This window comes from Phocoena sinus, chromosome 11 (assembly GCF_008692025.1).
Source record: "Phocoena sinus isolate mPhoSin1 chromosome 11, mPhoSin1.pri, whole genome shotgun sequence".
Taxonomy (NCBI): Eukaryota; Metazoa; Chordata; class Mammalia; order Artiodactyla; family Phocoenidae; genus Phocoena; species Phocoena sinus.
In genome coordinates, this window is record NC_045773.1 from 38,705,191 (window position 1) to 38,720,179 (window position 14,989).

A 14,989-nucleotide genomic window follows, 5' to 3' on the forward strand; every position below is an offset into this window, starting at 1 on the left:
CCTTTCGGGATGGGCTAGGCTGGAGAGAGGCAAGCTCTGTGGGCCAAGGCCCGGCCTATTACTGGGAGGGGAGGGAATGGGGTTTTCGAGGAGAAGGGGTGGCGCTGTCGAAACGGAATAAAGGAGCGGGTCTGTAGGGAGGGGCGAGGTGTGTGAAGAACGACAGGGCCCACGGGAGGAGGGCAGATGAGGCTGGACGGGGGTGGGCCCTAAGCATCCGGGGGCAGGTCCTGAGAGGCTGCTGACCGAGGACTCCGAAGACGCGGGGGTGGGGTGAGAGGGCGGGGCTGAGCCCTGCGAGGGTAAAGTCGAGGAAAAGAGAGATGAGGGGCGGGGGCGTGAGAGGCAGGGTGCAAGCCGAAGTCAGCCCCAGCTGGGGTCTTCCGCAGCCCGGAGGCTAACTGTCGGGTCCTTCTGGACCATTACGAGGCAAGCATTCACCAGACGGTGCCAGGCCCTGCTCTGGAGGGGCTCTCAGGCCGACGAGAAAAGAAGGGCAGAGGTGCGTTCCTGGCAGGGGGCGCAGAGCTCGAGCCTTGGAGCTCCAGGGCGTGGGGCAAAGAAGGGCGGGTGCAAAGGTAACAGGGTGTCGCCTGGTCTTATCGGCCACCAGGCCTACCCCAGAAGCTATCTGCCCCTGCAGCCCTCACCCGCCCCGCTCAGTGGCACCTTGCTGGGGATCGTGAGCGTGTGGGCCTCTGTCTGCCTTCCCAGGCCTCAGCCCAAGTTCTTGGGTGTAGAGGGCCTGGGGGGGTCAGGCTCCACCCAGAACCACAGAGCTTCCTGTGGAAAGAAAAACCTGGGCAGGCAGCCTCCCTCAGGACAGTGGCACTGGACTGGGCAGGTTACAATGGCAGAAGAGGGCAGGAGAGGCTGGGCAGCGGTGAGGCCAGCAGCAACGGATGTCCCCTCCTCCATATACCCTGAGCCTGGCTGGTCTTCCACACCTCAGGGCCCTGGCTCCCTGCGCCCTGCCTTGCCTTTGACTGAGATCCCACTTGACTGGCCTGCAGCTTCTCCTTCCATTGGATTAGTTAACTAAAAACAGTTTCCACTTTCTGAGGCCACTTAACTTGTGAGCATCCAGTGTGTGCAGGACTGTTAAGGCCAGAACTGGGAGCAGAAAGAGTGGCCCCAGCCACCAATCTGGGTGGAAAGTTGGAAACTAGGATGTTCATTACAGCATTGTTTATAACAGGAAAACTGGGAACATGGTGCCTGTCCTTGAGGGCATGTGCAGTAGACTGGCTGTAAACTCATGGTGCAGCTCTCTGGAGGCCGGGCACTGGAGGATGAACATCTAAATACTTGGAATGAATGTGTAGAAGTAAACAGGAGGCTAGAAAACAGTAAGTACTGTGCCTTCTGGCTTCTGTTTAAAATGAAAAAGGAAAACACAAACAGGAAGGAAAGACATGCATCAAGATACTAACTTTAGGGAAGACCAGAGGTGAGGCTGATACTCGTTTCATTTATCTGTGTTTTAAAAAATTTCTAGCAACTCTGGGTTACTTTGATAAGGAGGCTCTCCAATCCTAGGGAAGGACTAAGATCTAGCAGCCCCCAAGAGTTTGGGGGTTGGAGTGGACACAGCAAGGCAGACAGGTGTAGGGCTTGTTGGCAACACCAGGGGGCAGCACCTGCTCACCTGCTTCTCCAGGGAACCAGGCCCTAGAAAGCTGTTTGTGCAGCCCCGACACTCAAAGGCTGTGGAGGCACAGTCCCTCAGCAGTCTGCCCAGTGAGCTAACTGCTCCCTCCAGGTCCAAGCATTAAACCTGCCTTGGGGCGCCTTTGTGGAGAGGCCCACTGTCTTTGCACAGATTGGTATGAACTCAGCCCTGGCCTTGCCAGTACTTCTGCAACTTTGCCTTTTCACTCTTTTCCCTTTAACTGTGAAAAGACAGGACTGTCACAGTTTGGGGATTTGTTCCTCTGCCTACGCCTTCCCGTTTCAGAAACCATCCCAGAGACAGTCTGTAGGTTGTTTATATCAAGTCCTTTTATTCTGATACCACAGAATTACCTTGTTACAATACAGGGGGAGGGACACTGAAGTACCACGAGTTCTCACAGAGCACAGGAGGACGGCACACGATTCACAAGGTCATGTGGAGGACTCGGGTCATTCATTGCACTTACAACTGTAAACTTGTTTGTTTGACTTTGTACAGCACTCTTCCCCCCTCAAATAAAGAAGGAGAGAAGGAAAGAAAGGGAGAGAGGAAAGAAGGGAGGCAGGGAAAGAGTGAGGGGGAAGCAAAAACAAGACATGGAAGCTAGCAGAGGAAAGGCATTGGGCGGCCACCACTCTCCAGGGCACTGCACTTAGAGAGAAGGAGCTGATTTGATCCCAGAGGCCAAATGAGGCAGACACACACACACATACACACTCACACACTTGTTCACATGCATACACACACAATATCTCATGACTTCCATGGCTCTCCAGTGCCACCCCAGTGCACATGGCAGCAGGGCTGCTGGTACCCAGGGAGACAGAAATGATATCTCTGAGGAGTTTCAGTTGGTCAGGCCTGTCCCTCTGACCCTGTCGAGTCCACAATGACAAGTATTTACAGAATGGGGGGAGGGGGCACGAGGGCAAGGGAGGGGCCAACAGGCCAGGACCTTGTTGTCATGGTAAAGAATCTGCCTGGAAAACTCCCCACAGGCTCCAGAAGACAGGCCATGGTTGCTGCCACTGCTGCCCAGTCATCATGGGCCCTGAGACCACCCTCTCTTCCCAAGGACTAAGTGGATGGTGGGGAAGCGGGGTGTCACTGTGAATGCATTAGGCCCTGAAGTAGACAGAGGCGGCAGTGCCCTTGTTCATGACACTGGGTCGGGGGAGGGTGTAGAGAAGGCCTGGATTGCATCCTAGAGAACCCCTTGCCCATGTGGAAATGTGCTTGGTGCTCCCCACTGCCCAAGGCATCGAATGCTGGTCCCTCAGCCTCTGGCCCCCAGAGCCACAGCTGTATCCACACAAGGGCCAGGACACCTGTGGCCCAGAGGCCTGCTCCAGCCACCTTCACAAGGGGTGATAGGCACAGATGTGTCCTGTGGATACACTGGGGGTTAGGGAGTGGCAGATGTCAGAAATTTCAAACTCAGAAAGCTTGGCCAGAAAGGAGATTTGCTGAAGAGTCAACATTGGAGAGCGTGAAACTAGCTTTGATGGAGGCTGACCTGCTGTTATCTCCCTGCCTGTTCCCTGCTCCTGGTCCCATCCCTTGGCCTTTTATCGGGAGGATCGCTGCATTAGTCCCTCATGTATCCAGCCACTAGGCACATCCCCACGAAGACCTGGCCCTGGGTGGTCAGAGGTGCCAGATGGTGGCCTCCTTCAGCCCTTGCACAGATGGCCTCATACAGCCCAGGCCTGATCTCTGGGATGAGGCAGGTGTCCCGTTGGATGGGTGAAGCCCAAATCCAGAAGGGCAGGGTCTTAGGCCCAACACAAGGGTTGACAGCCTCCTATCTCATCCACAGCTGCCAGAGGTGGGCCAGGATCCCTCTCTGAAGGGGTTTGTAGACCTTATAGGAAAGAATGAGAAATGTGGACCCCTGAGAAATGCATGGTGCAAACCAGAGCACTCTGGAGGAAGGCCAGGCCTGGAGGGGTCAGGCAGCTACCACCTGCCACACTCTTGGCTCAGTCTTAGAGAAGCTGATGAGCGGATACTTAGGCTTCAGAGATAGGGGCTGGCAGGGAGTTTAGGTCCTGGAGACAGATGCAGAGTGTCACAACAGAACCTTCTGTAAGTTTTGTTATTGAGAAGCTTCCCAAGAAACTCAGCTTGAAGCCACTGTCTATGTGAATATGCACTCTGATCAAAGATGACACTGTCAGCTGTCATCACCATAAATGCCAAAACTCCAGCTCTTCCTGAGCATTCTCTGGCCCCCTGGCCAGATCTCCTGGCTCACAGACCTTTGAGCCTCCCAGCCACAAAGGAGAAGTACAGTCAGGAGCTGGGCCCTACCCTTGGCCTCTGTCTCTCTGGCTACAGACGCAGCCCAGCTCTGCTCTTGAGCAGTGCCCTGCTGGGAAGGGGCGACCAGATGTCTCTGGCTCAGGGCTGGGATAAGTGGGGGAGTGACTTACAGATGGAAATCCTACAGCAAACCTTCCGAATGTTCACACGCACACATCCTGTGCGGGCTCCCACCACGTGTCTCCTCAGAGACATCTTGGTCAGAGAAACCTGCAGAGGGTGTGGGGCCTTGTACTGCCGGGCCCACAGCCTGGCATGCTCAGGCAGCAATTCCGACGGGTCCTCACTAGCTCGTGCAGAAGTTAGCTAGAAGCACTCCTGAAGGAGAGGTTCTGAGACAAAAAGAACTCCAAGCAAGAGGGTCGAGCATTGAAAATGGATGAAATCGTGCAAAGAAGCTGCGAGCTGTGCATGCTCCACTGCGGGACAGGCGGTGACTCGCCTGGCAGCAGCGAGTCCTGCCACAGGTCGAACATGCCACAGACTGAGAATTTCACACACACAGTGGGAGCAGGGGAGGGGGAAGGGAGCGAGGGGTTTGATATGAGCATATCTATCCAGTTTCTCGATTGCAGGTTTGCAATTAACTCCTTATACATAACACGGAATTTAATAAATATTAACAGTTGTCTTTGAGGGTTTGTATTTCATTGCATAGAACGTTAGAGATGAGACTTGTGGCTGTGCCCAAGGTGAAGGGAGGCCCCTAAGGGAAGGGCCTCAGGGAGGAACACTGCCCAGTCCACCAGGTGGATGGACGGTGCCACACTCCCCAGCGCAGGGCCCTGGGCCCTTCCCTTGGCTGGCAGAAGCCCTGGCCCCTCTGCTCTGAGCATGTCCACTGGTGATGGCTTAAGAAGGACTGGAGTTGCACGGTAAACAGAGGTGGGCTGAGGGGCCTCCCTAGACCCTGCCCTGGGGTTGTGCTCTTGGTGGCCTGCTGCCCACTATTGCTTCTAAGTCAATATTCTCCCCGTGCTGAGCAGGGGCAGAGCAGAGAGGGAACCAAACCATCAGTCACAAGGTGGTGGTGGAGGGGAGAGGCAAGGAGGTGAGCCGAGAGAGCAAAGAGAGAAAGGGTGGGGGGAGAAATAAAAGAACAATGTTTATGAGGTATACACTTAAATCAAACTGAAATAATTAAGGCTGTTCTTGAAATCAAAAGAAATCCCCAGGTGTACGAACGAGGAGCCGGCTGGTCGAGACAATGGTGGTGCCGCTGGGATGCTCACGATGACTGGGGGTGATGGCTTTGAAGATGGTGGCAGGCACGCTAGCACGTGGCCACCCACGGGCTGGGAGAAGCCTCAGCCAGCGCCCACGCTGCTTTTCGGTGCTATGGCCTCTTATTTCAGCGATGAGACAGTGTTAGGTCCTAATGTTTGTAAAGTTCTCCCAATCCCACGCTAGCCACATGGAAGTCTGCTCCGGTGTCACCCAGGGGGCAGGGTGAAGGGGGCAGGGCCCTGTGGCCACAGAGGGATCTGGGCCAGCTGGAATGTGAAGGAAACGGAGCCCAGGGCCCCCAGCCCTCAGTCAAAGCCCCTCTCCAAGGCTGTGGAAAAACTTCTGGCATTGTGGAGGGAGGGCAGCGTCCGTCAAAAACAGGCTGCGCGCGCCCAAACTCTGTGTATAACGCATTGGTAGCCTGGCTGGCCAGGCCGCGGAAGGCGGCTGTGGGAAGAGCAGCAAGACTGCCGCGTGGCAGGGCCTGAAGAGAGGGTTCCTCCCTCCCAACGACGGCTACGCCTTGAAGGTGGTGCCCTGAGGAGAGCAGGGTCTCTGGAAAGACAATCACAGGTCCCCCTGGGCCAATGGTCCCACTTGACCAACAGATGTTTCACCCCGGCAGCTGCTGTTAGAAAACATCCCGTCCTCAACTGAGGCCCGCCTGCCACGTCCCACCTGGTATGAGTCTTTGGGCCAAGGTTTGCCAGATTGTAGATGCTTGGAGGAGAAAAGGAGGGAGGGGGAAAGGAAACAGGAAAGACAGAAGAATTTTGTCAAGAACTGTGGACAGCTGCTTCCCACCCGCACTCCTTCCAGCTGTCTGCCACAAGCTGACGGCCTGGCTCCTCCTCACCCACGGGATCCCACCCCACTGAGGCTGGGGGAGAGGGGTGCTTGGGCAGGTTTGAGGTCATAAAGAGAAGATCAGGAAGAAAGAACCAGGTTGGCCAGGAAGGGCCATTTCTTTAACACAAGTTGCTTTTTGTTTCTTAAGAGTGAGGGAGATGGGATTTTGTTTAAAACAACAAGCCTCTCCCAGCCCACTTCTGAAATTTCCACAAAAGACACCAGGAGATAGACACTCACAGAAGCACTGACCGCTTGGCCCAATCAGCCAAATGCCAGAACTTGAGGGTGATTCTTTTAATTACAAAGTTATTGTTCTCAGTAGCCCACGCACATGGTGTGACAGGACACAGAACAAAAGGAACGACGCAAGTGGTTCCTTTCCCTCCCTGGTAACAGTGCTCTGGTAACAGTGCCCTTCACCCAAGGTGGGTCCTGCCATAGACCTGGTCCATGGGCTGCCCCTCTTTCCCCTCCCTTCAGCACAACTTCTGATTTCATATCTGTTTCAGGGCAACTCAGTGGAAACATCCAGCTGGGTGGGAAAGTGCCAGGGAGCCCACTGTTGTGGGGTGAAGGCAGGAAGAACACTGAGGTGCTGCACTGTGGCTACTCTAATTAGAATAAATTCCGGGCTCTTTACTTTTGCCTACAAAGCCCACCCCAGCTGGCTCCTGCCCCCTCTGACGTCACCCGGACCATCTCTCCCCTCCACTGTGGATCTAGCTGTGCTGGCTTTTTGTCTGTCCCTGAGGCCTATCTGTCTCATCAGAGCCTCTGCGGGTGCTGTTCCCTCACTGGGCACATCCCACAGCAGCCTCTTCTCCTCCCTTGAGCCTTACCTATCACTGACCACTTTCTCTAGAGTGGCCCCCTCCGTGCCATAACCCTGTGTCCCTGGCTTCAGAACACTTATAACCTTCAGAAATTATCTTTTAATCTCATTTTTTAAAAACTTATTTATTCTCTGCCCCTCTTAACGGGCTGTCAGCTTTAGAGGGCAGGGACTTGGTCTTGTTCCCTGCTGGATCCCCAGAACTCAGAACAGGGCCCAGCACCTACCTAGGGCCTGACAAACATTTATTGAATAAATGAATAAATGGATGGGAAACTGGACCTTTCCAGTTTCCCTGCTAGTCCTCCAGAGATAGGTGGCCCTTTTGGCACTACACCCAGCTCCCTCCCACAAGGAGGCCAGGCCTGGGCAAAGGCCCTTGCTGGCCCCAGCGCTCCCTCATGATTTGCTTGTTGAGTGCCTGGCCCTGCCAAACACACACCTGCTCACTATGAGAAGCACCCACACCTCCATACTCTTTAACAGTAGAATTCGCAAAGGCGCGGTAGGAAGAGGGTCCCAAGGCTATGGAATGAGAGGAGGTGGTCCCTGGCTGTGCGCAGAGCAGCACCAACAGCCAGCCTACCCTCCCTGCCATCCTGCATGATGTACCGCTTCCTCCTTCCCGCCCAGAGGCAAGGCCAGGTCCAGAGGAGGCTCTAGGCAGAGGCTTCAGATCCTGCTTTGGCCATTGCAGCCCAGAGAGAGCCAGGGCTCCCATCCCGAGGCCCTTCCACTCTCTCCCTGGGCTGACCTGGTCTGGAGCTGAGACTCCTGTCTGGATGACCTCCCTTTCCGCTCCATCCCTTTCCTGTCTGCCTCTCCACTCATTCTGCTTTTCCACCTTGCAGGTCTTGAACTCAGCCTGTGAAGCCAATTGTATCTTGACATCACACCAAGGAGTGCTAAGCTCTGCAGGGTTTGAGGACTCCAGCCTCATCTGAATGTCTAGAGCAAAGGTCCCAGCACTAGGCCTCAAGGACGGGGCTTTGGAATCAGTGCCTAGTGTACAGACCCCAAGTTGTGGGGCACGGTTTGCTCTGCCGGGCCCCTTTTCTCAAGGTTACTTACCTGAGTCACCTCAGCCAGCTCAGTTGTCTCTGCCTCCCAGGTAGCAGCTGGGCCCATCCTAGCTGAAGGAAGCCCACCAGGTCCCTCCTGGCTCACACTTACAGGAACTGGGTCAGTCTGGTCAGCTAGGCCTTGGCCCTTCACTCCCTCCTCTGCCTCACCCAACCCTAGTCCCGATACTCACTGTTATACGCAGAGTCCAGAGCTGCGCCCAGGCCTCTGACTCCAGAGATTTTTCCACAGCAATGATATCATCTCCCTTCATTTCTTCAAGAGCCTGTGGAGCATTTACAGAGGAGGGCTGGGAGGAGCTGTATCCCAGGGGGACCCACCTACAACCTAATGTCAACTCATAGCTTTAGGAACCCTGTTGGGGGCTAAGGGGTGGTAGAAAAGGACAAAGGGATGTTGGCCTTGGCTTCCCTTTGCTGGGGACCTCTACTGTGTTGGCCACATGTTGGGACCTCTGTGCACAGGGTCCCTCTTCCTCTTCCTCCTCCCACTCTCATAGGGGAAGGACACTGCAGCTCTGGCCACATCACCCACTACTGAAGACCACATTCCTCCCAGAAGACCCCACAGGACTTAAGAGCCCTGACTCAAGCACCAGGAGAGGGTGGGTACAGGCAGCTCATACTCACCCTGCAGGGCATGGTCACCAGAAGGAGGAGAATTTTTTGCCAAAAGCAGACACAGCTGTGACAGAAAAAGGAGCGAGGTGTCAGGAAGTCGGGCTAGGCTCCCTCCTAGTCAAGACCGTTTGGCACAGTGAAGCCAAGCTCAGCCTAAGGGGCAGGGACTACCCAGAGAACCACTAGGCCGCAGCAGGTGGGCCCTCGGGCTGGCCTGTGCCTGGGTGACTGAGCCCGGAACCAGTCCCCAGACCCAACCTCTGCCAGAGTAGGGCCCTGGAGCAGCCGTCCACCCTGGACCTGGCTGTAGGCAGTGCGTACCTTCCGTCAGCTTGCCGGCCTGCTCTGCTGCCCCACCAGGGAGGATCTTGGAGAGCACACTCTCCCCGTCGGCACCTGGCTGGCCGGCAGGAGCCCCTGGGGTCCCTCCAGGCTTGGCTCCAGCCTTCATGCCTAGGGGTAAAGAAACCACCATCATAAGCTGTGCTTGGCCTGGCTCTTCAGCGTCTGAGTGGGAGAGCAGCTAAGAGGGAATCTGACCACGGGTACCCTGTGAGGTGGAGGGTGAGGAGGAGGATAGAGAAATAAAGAGAGGAAGGTAAGCGTGGGAAGAAAAGGGGTGGGAGGAAGCAGCAAAAAGGAGACTGAGGAAGATAAAGAGGGAGAAAGGAAGGAATAGGCAGAGGAAGATGAGAAGGCAGAAGAGAGAAGGGAAGGGGAAGGAAGGAGACAGTAGGAATCCATGGTCCTGGCCCTGTGATCACCAGCACCTTTGAGGCTCCCTGCCCAGAGCTGCCTGGGCCCTAAGGCCCCAGTGCTGGTGATCCCATTGGCTCATTCTAACCCCAGGCTCATTCCTGCTGGGGAGGCCTGCAGTGCACTGGGCACCTTCTCAGAGAGCAGTGAAGGCATGCAGTGCAGGGGAGCTCAGGGTGCCAGTCAGCACAGGGAGAGGGCAGCCCAGGTACTCTTGGTCATAGCCAAGGGCGTCCAAAGGCAGGCTCACCTGCAGGTCCAGGTCCTGGTGGTGGCTGGGCCTGAGGAAGTCTCCCCTGCTGGGGTGCTTTGGCAGTCCCTTTAGAGCCGTTCGCCTGCTCTGCCCGCGGCTGCAACACAGAACCCATAGCTGAGCTACCACGCGTCAACTCTGCCCAGCCTGGAACCAAGGGGCTGTCCAAGCTGCAGTCCCAGCATCCACCCTGGGGAGGATCCACGTACTGGAGCCTTACTTACTGGTCCTGATGGCTGGGGGCCTGTGGCTGTCGAGGGCCCTGGCTGAGGCTTCCCTGCTAGCTGGCTGGCAGCGGGGGCCGGACCCCGAGCAGCTGGCTGGCCCTGCTCAAGCAGGCGGGCCTGCGAAGGGGCCTGCTGCAGAGGCTGTAGCCCGAGACCCTGCTGCTGCTGCTGCTGTGTCTGCGGCTGGCGCGATGCTGTTGCTGAGGGCGTCTGCCTGGATGGAGGAGGCTGTGACTGCTGTGGACCTGGAGCTGCCTGCCGACCTTGCGGCTGCAGCTGGGGTTCTGGCTTTGGCTGCAGTGCAGCGGGCCCTGAGTGGGCCTGCCGGGAGCCCTTCTTGCTCTCAGAGGCATGATGGTACGCTGATGGAACACGGGATGGCTGTGAATATTCACCGGAGCTGGGGTACCCAGGCTGACCCTTCTTCTGCACGGTCGGGGCAGGGCTGGGCTGAGGGTGAGGCCGGGCCTCATGGCGACTCAGGTCTCGAACGTGTGGTTTGGCAGCACGCCGTCCCGGCTCCTCGCCAGTGTGGCGGCCTGAGTGCCGCCCGTGGTCACCATGGTGTCGGTGTTCCTTGGCTGAGGCATGGCGGCCTGGGCCACCCTCATCGTGTGGCCACAGGCCCTCCTCGGGGGGCTCATCGTAGTCGTGGTAGCCGTGCCTGGCAGGGCCTCGCTTCTGGGAGGAGGAGGAGACTGCGTGGCCCCCGTGGTGCCTGAACCGGTCAGAGCGGGCATCCCGGGGCTTATCAAACCAGTCTGTCTCCTCCTGGCCCAGGTGATACGCTTCAGGGACCAAAAACAGAACACCATCAACCCCCGGGCTGGCCGCAGTGGGAGGCCCAGCTGAAGCCATGCAAGGAAAACAGAGGGTGGGCGCCACAGCCACAAGCGTAATGCCAGGCCCCAGCCCCCTCCCACAACCGGGCCAGGGCGCGGGTGCAGCAGGCAGGAAGGGCAGCCTGCAGCAGGGCCCACTGGGTGAGGCGCCAGGCCAGCCCCACTGAGACATCTCAGGGCTCAGGGCCCCACGGACGGGCAGGCCCCCCAGGTGCTGAGCATCTGCAGAAATCACCCCCAGCTGCCATTACCTTCGCTGTCGGAAACTACGCAGTGGGAATCATCCAGGATGTAGCCCTCCTCACACTTATGCGCGTGGGCCCGCGGTCCATCCTTGACATGCTCCTGGACGTCAGGCATGGAGTGGCTGGAGCAGAACTGTGGGCAGGTGTCCCCCGGGGGCAGGGTGCCCCCAGCAGGGTGAGGCCGCCCCAAAGGACTGACGGGGCTCTCCTCTTCAGAGGCCTGGCTCCGCATGGGGGGCCGGGGCCGGCCATGGGCCATGCTCAGAGATGAGGGCTTGGGGCCCGCTTTTTGAAGTCGCTCCACAGCCTCCCGTTCCCGCTCGTATCCCTTGGCCCGGCCACTGACGTCATGGCTGGAAAGCTTCTCCCCGCTGTATGCAGATGCCACCCGGGACCGGCTGCTCCCACTGTACACGCGGTCATCCTCTTCCACTGGGTCCCGGCTGGACACCCCATAGTACCTCTGCTGCTCATACACATTCTTCTTGAGCCCATAGGTGATTTCGTCCTGGAACTTCCTGCCCCGAGAGGCCAGGCTGCTGCTGACTGCAGAGGAGGAGTAGGAGGCCAGGTCTGACTCTACATCCTTGGCCTCTTCGATAGGTGAGAACTTGGAGATCTTTTGCTCCATGCCCTGCTTCCGGTGCTTGCTGCGCTTTGAAGAGACGGCAGCCGGGGCCAGGCTCTTGGAGGGATGCTTGGGCCCCACGGGGCCTGGGCTATACTTCTCTGCTCGAGCCCCGTGTCTGTAGTCACTGTCACTGTAATAGTGGGTGCTAGCTAGTCGGCCATTGCTCTCCACGCTCCTGTGATGGCCGCTCCTCCCACGGGGGTCGTAGGAGTCCTCCTCGGATTCTTCCTCCCCTCTGGTATAGCAGCAGGGCAGTGTGGGCCCCTCAAGGACACCTGGTTCTCCTGGCTCTTTCCCTGGACGCCCACTGCTGCTTGGCCCCAGGGGCTCCAGCTTCTGGCTGTCAGGGGCAGTGGAAGCACTGTCCTTGGTCAGTTCACTGATGTCGTCAATCATCACATAGTTCCGAGGGACATTCTGCTCCAGGCTGGTGTAGTGTGAGTCAGAGGGGTAGGTGGGGGCTGGGCTCAGGCTCACACCACTACGGTCACTGGCCCGCGGCAGCTCAGGGGCCTTTCCTTGTTCATAGCTGCTGCTTACTGCTGGGCCACTATAGCTGGTTTCAGACGAGGCTGCAGACATGGTCACGACAGGGCTGGCGATCACCTCATAGTTGGTGGGCACCTTCTGCTCCAAGTCGGCTAGTGATGTCTGGCGTGGCTTCTGGTGGGGGGTACGGCCGTCAGTCGGGACTGGGTAAAGGGTGCTCTGTGTGGTTGGCATGGGTGTTTGGGCTGTATAATGGCCTGTGGGACGGAAAGCCTGCTGGCTTGGCAGGCCAGGCTCAGCAGGGTAACTGGTGCCGGGAGGAAAGGCAGGTGCTGGGTACGTGCTGGGGCCAGGGTAGGTGGGTGCCTGGTGGGCTGGGAATCCATTCTGTGTCGGCCCACCGCTGCCTGCAGCGTACTGTGGCGCCGGAGGTGGGAACCGGGGTTGCTGGAAAGCAGTGGGGCCGGAGGGAGTGGCAGGAGCAGCAGCAGTGACAGGGAAGTCTGCATACTGGCCAGCCGGAGTGGCACAGCCCTGGAGCCGCAGCTGGTTGAGCTCACTGTCTGACAGGTAGTCGCGATGCTCACTGAGACCACGCAAGGGCGGGTAGTCACGGCCACCCCGGTCTCTGGCCAAAGACTCTTTGCGCTGGGTGATGCCCAGCTCCAGGTACTTGAGCTTGGCGTCGATCTCTTTCTCCTCCTCATCCAGCTCTGCCTGCTTCTTGCGCAGCTTGGTGGACTCGTGCTCCACCAGCCGCAGGTCCCGGTCCAGCTCCCGGAGCAGGCTGGCCTTGGTGGCAGGGACAGCGGTGGGCCCCACCAGCCCACGCTGCAGCAGGCTGGCCGCATACAGTTGTGGGGGAGCCTGGCCAGCCAGGGGCAGGTGAGCCTCCTCTGGAGGGGGGCTAGGCAGTGTCCGCTTCACCTTGCGGACCAGGCCGTTGGGTGGCAGCGCCGACACCTGAGACAGAGGGAAGGGCGGGCAGCACTGAGACCCAAGGTGTGGGTGGCCTGGCAGGGCACAAGGTAGAAGAGCCCTGGCCTGGGCTGGGGTAGGGGCTGGGCTCCATGCTGTCAGTGCCCTGATTCACCAGGCAGCCTTGAGGCCTGCCCTGCCCACCCACTGGCCTTGGAGGGAGGGCCTGTGATCATCTTACAGGCCTTCTCCTTCCCAGACCTCGGGGCAGTGGGACGGGAGGAAGCAGCAGATGCCCCTCTGTGCTGATGTCTAATACTGGCCTGGCACACAGCACATCTCCAACAGGCTTGCCACCCTCCGCCTCCCACTGAGGGTACTGAGGTGAGGAGAGTACAGGTCTGGCTCTGGGTTTGGGTCCTAGCAGCTGGCAGGAGCCAAGGGCAGTGGAGGGCCATGGACAGGAGTGGAGTGGGTCCTGGGCCCACCAGGTTCCCTAGAGGATCATGACAGGGGGCGCATGCTGACTGGATGTCAGGTGCTGCAGGCTCTGAGTCTTTTCTGCCTCCTGCCCTTCTCCTCTCTAAAGTGAAATGCAATTCAGCCACCTGTCCGCTCTCCTCCTCCCGTGGCCCTGTACCACCCTCTGTCAAACTGTGCCCTCGGTCTGGCCCCAGCTCCCTCCACATCCCTGTCAGCCCACCGCTCTCTGAGGCTGCCAGACTCCTCTAGGGCCTCTCCAGCCCTATCTCTGGCTACCTGGCTTCCCAGTCAGGGCTTCCTAACATGTTCTCCATGGGGTCCTCCTCACCTGCCCGAGGCTCCACATTGCCTCAAGGTCCACATTGCCAGAAGCTTTGTCCTGGGTCCTCCCATTGTCTCTAGCTCCCAGGCCTCTGGGTTTTATGGGCCACCCAAATCCCCTAAACACACTGGGGACTGACATCAGGCTTCTTACCTTTTACCTTGCCAAGAAACTACATAAAAGCCTCCCACCTACTTTCACCATATGTCATAAAGGAAATGATAATGTGTCCCCAAACCTCAGGACGAAGGGTGGCCTTTGATGGAATGGAATAAATTTCCCTCCTTGAACTCCTCACTCTGTTGTCTGTCGTTTGTCATTTGGTCTCACACCATGAGTGCCCATCGTGGCGTGGCCCCCCCACAGCCAGCCCATAGGACCTCTGTGCCGACCCTAGCACGGAGCCAAGACCACCTGCCTCTCTGACGTGCCTTCCCTGCCAGCCCAGACTCCTGATCCCACCCCCACCCCTCTGGCCTGCATACCCCAGGGCTCTCCACAACCCAGACTCACCTCCACAACCCCACCCCGACGCCTCACCTCTCTCCTCTCTGCATCACACTCAGAAAACGGGTAAATATACCTCCCAGTGCCTCTGGCTCCTAGGCGGTCTCCCCAGGGCCACCGTGCAGTCACTTCCTTCAGTCCATCTGCCCATATTCTGCCTAGGAAACTTTCTAAGATACCCATCTTGTCCTGTCTCACCTGCCTGAAACATCCAGGAGCTCCAAGGGCCTTTGAGAAAATCCCAACCCCCTCTTGGCCTGGTACTCAAAGTCCTTGGTGTCAGTCCCTTGCAACCTCCATCTTCCTAACAGTCCTGGGACATCATTGGCAACTAAAGCCACAGATGAGGGTAAGTTTAGACTCCAGGAGCCCCTATCTAGGGCAGCAGACAGGTGTGTAAACAGATTTGCTGAGGGCCAGATAGGGGCATGGGACAAGATGAGGCAGAGAGCACGCTGCAGCCCACTGGAATGGGCCTTGAATGGTAGTCCAAAGGGCTTTGGCTTCCTGTGGGGCAAGGGAGCCAGACCGGGTCTGGGGAGTGGGGAGCAGCCCAGCCAGGTCGGTGCTATGGTTTTCTCAGGAAACATCCAAAGAAGAGATTTGGAGTAGGAGGGGCCCAGGCTGGAGGGGAGAGCTGAGGAGGCCTGACGGGGGAGGTGGCAGGGACTGGACTAGATACGGGCTGTGAAGAGGCAGTGC

General features: G+C 57.9%; 1 protein-coding gene and 1 long non-coding RNA gene across 2 annotated transcripts in view; one reads left to right on the forward strand and one right to left on the reverse strand.

Moving 5' to 3' along the window:
* The first annotated feature begins 85 nt into the window (after positions 1-85).
* On the forward strand, positions 86-1,353 carry LOC116761705. The gene is made up of 2 exons (XR_004352081.1): positions 86-502; positions 1,199-1,353. It is a non-coding gene; the product is annotated as an uncharacterized LOC116761705 (long non-coding RNA).
* Positions 1,354-8,156: 6,803 nt separating this feature from the next.
* Positions 8,157-14,989, reverse strand: part of BSN (bassoon presynaptic cytomatrix protein) — an 86,892-nt gene continuing 80,059 nt past the window's right edge. The window contains exons 6-11 of the mRNA XM_032649528.1: positions 10,944-13,020; positions 9,848-10,638; positions 9,621-9,720; positions 8,936-9,067; positions 8,624-8,678; positions 8,157-8,259 (exon numbers count right to left, since the gene is read on the reverse strand). Of these exons, the coding sequence (XP_032505419.1) occupies positions 8,638-8,678; positions 8,936-9,067; positions 9,621-9,720; positions 9,848-10,638; positions 10,944-13,020 (3,141 nt within the window). The 3' untranslated portion in view covers positions 8,157-8,259; positions 8,624-8,637. The remainder of the gene's footprint in view (positions 8,260-8,623; positions 8,679-8,935; positions 9,068-9,620; positions 9,721-9,847; positions 10,639-10,943; positions 13,021-14,989) is intronic.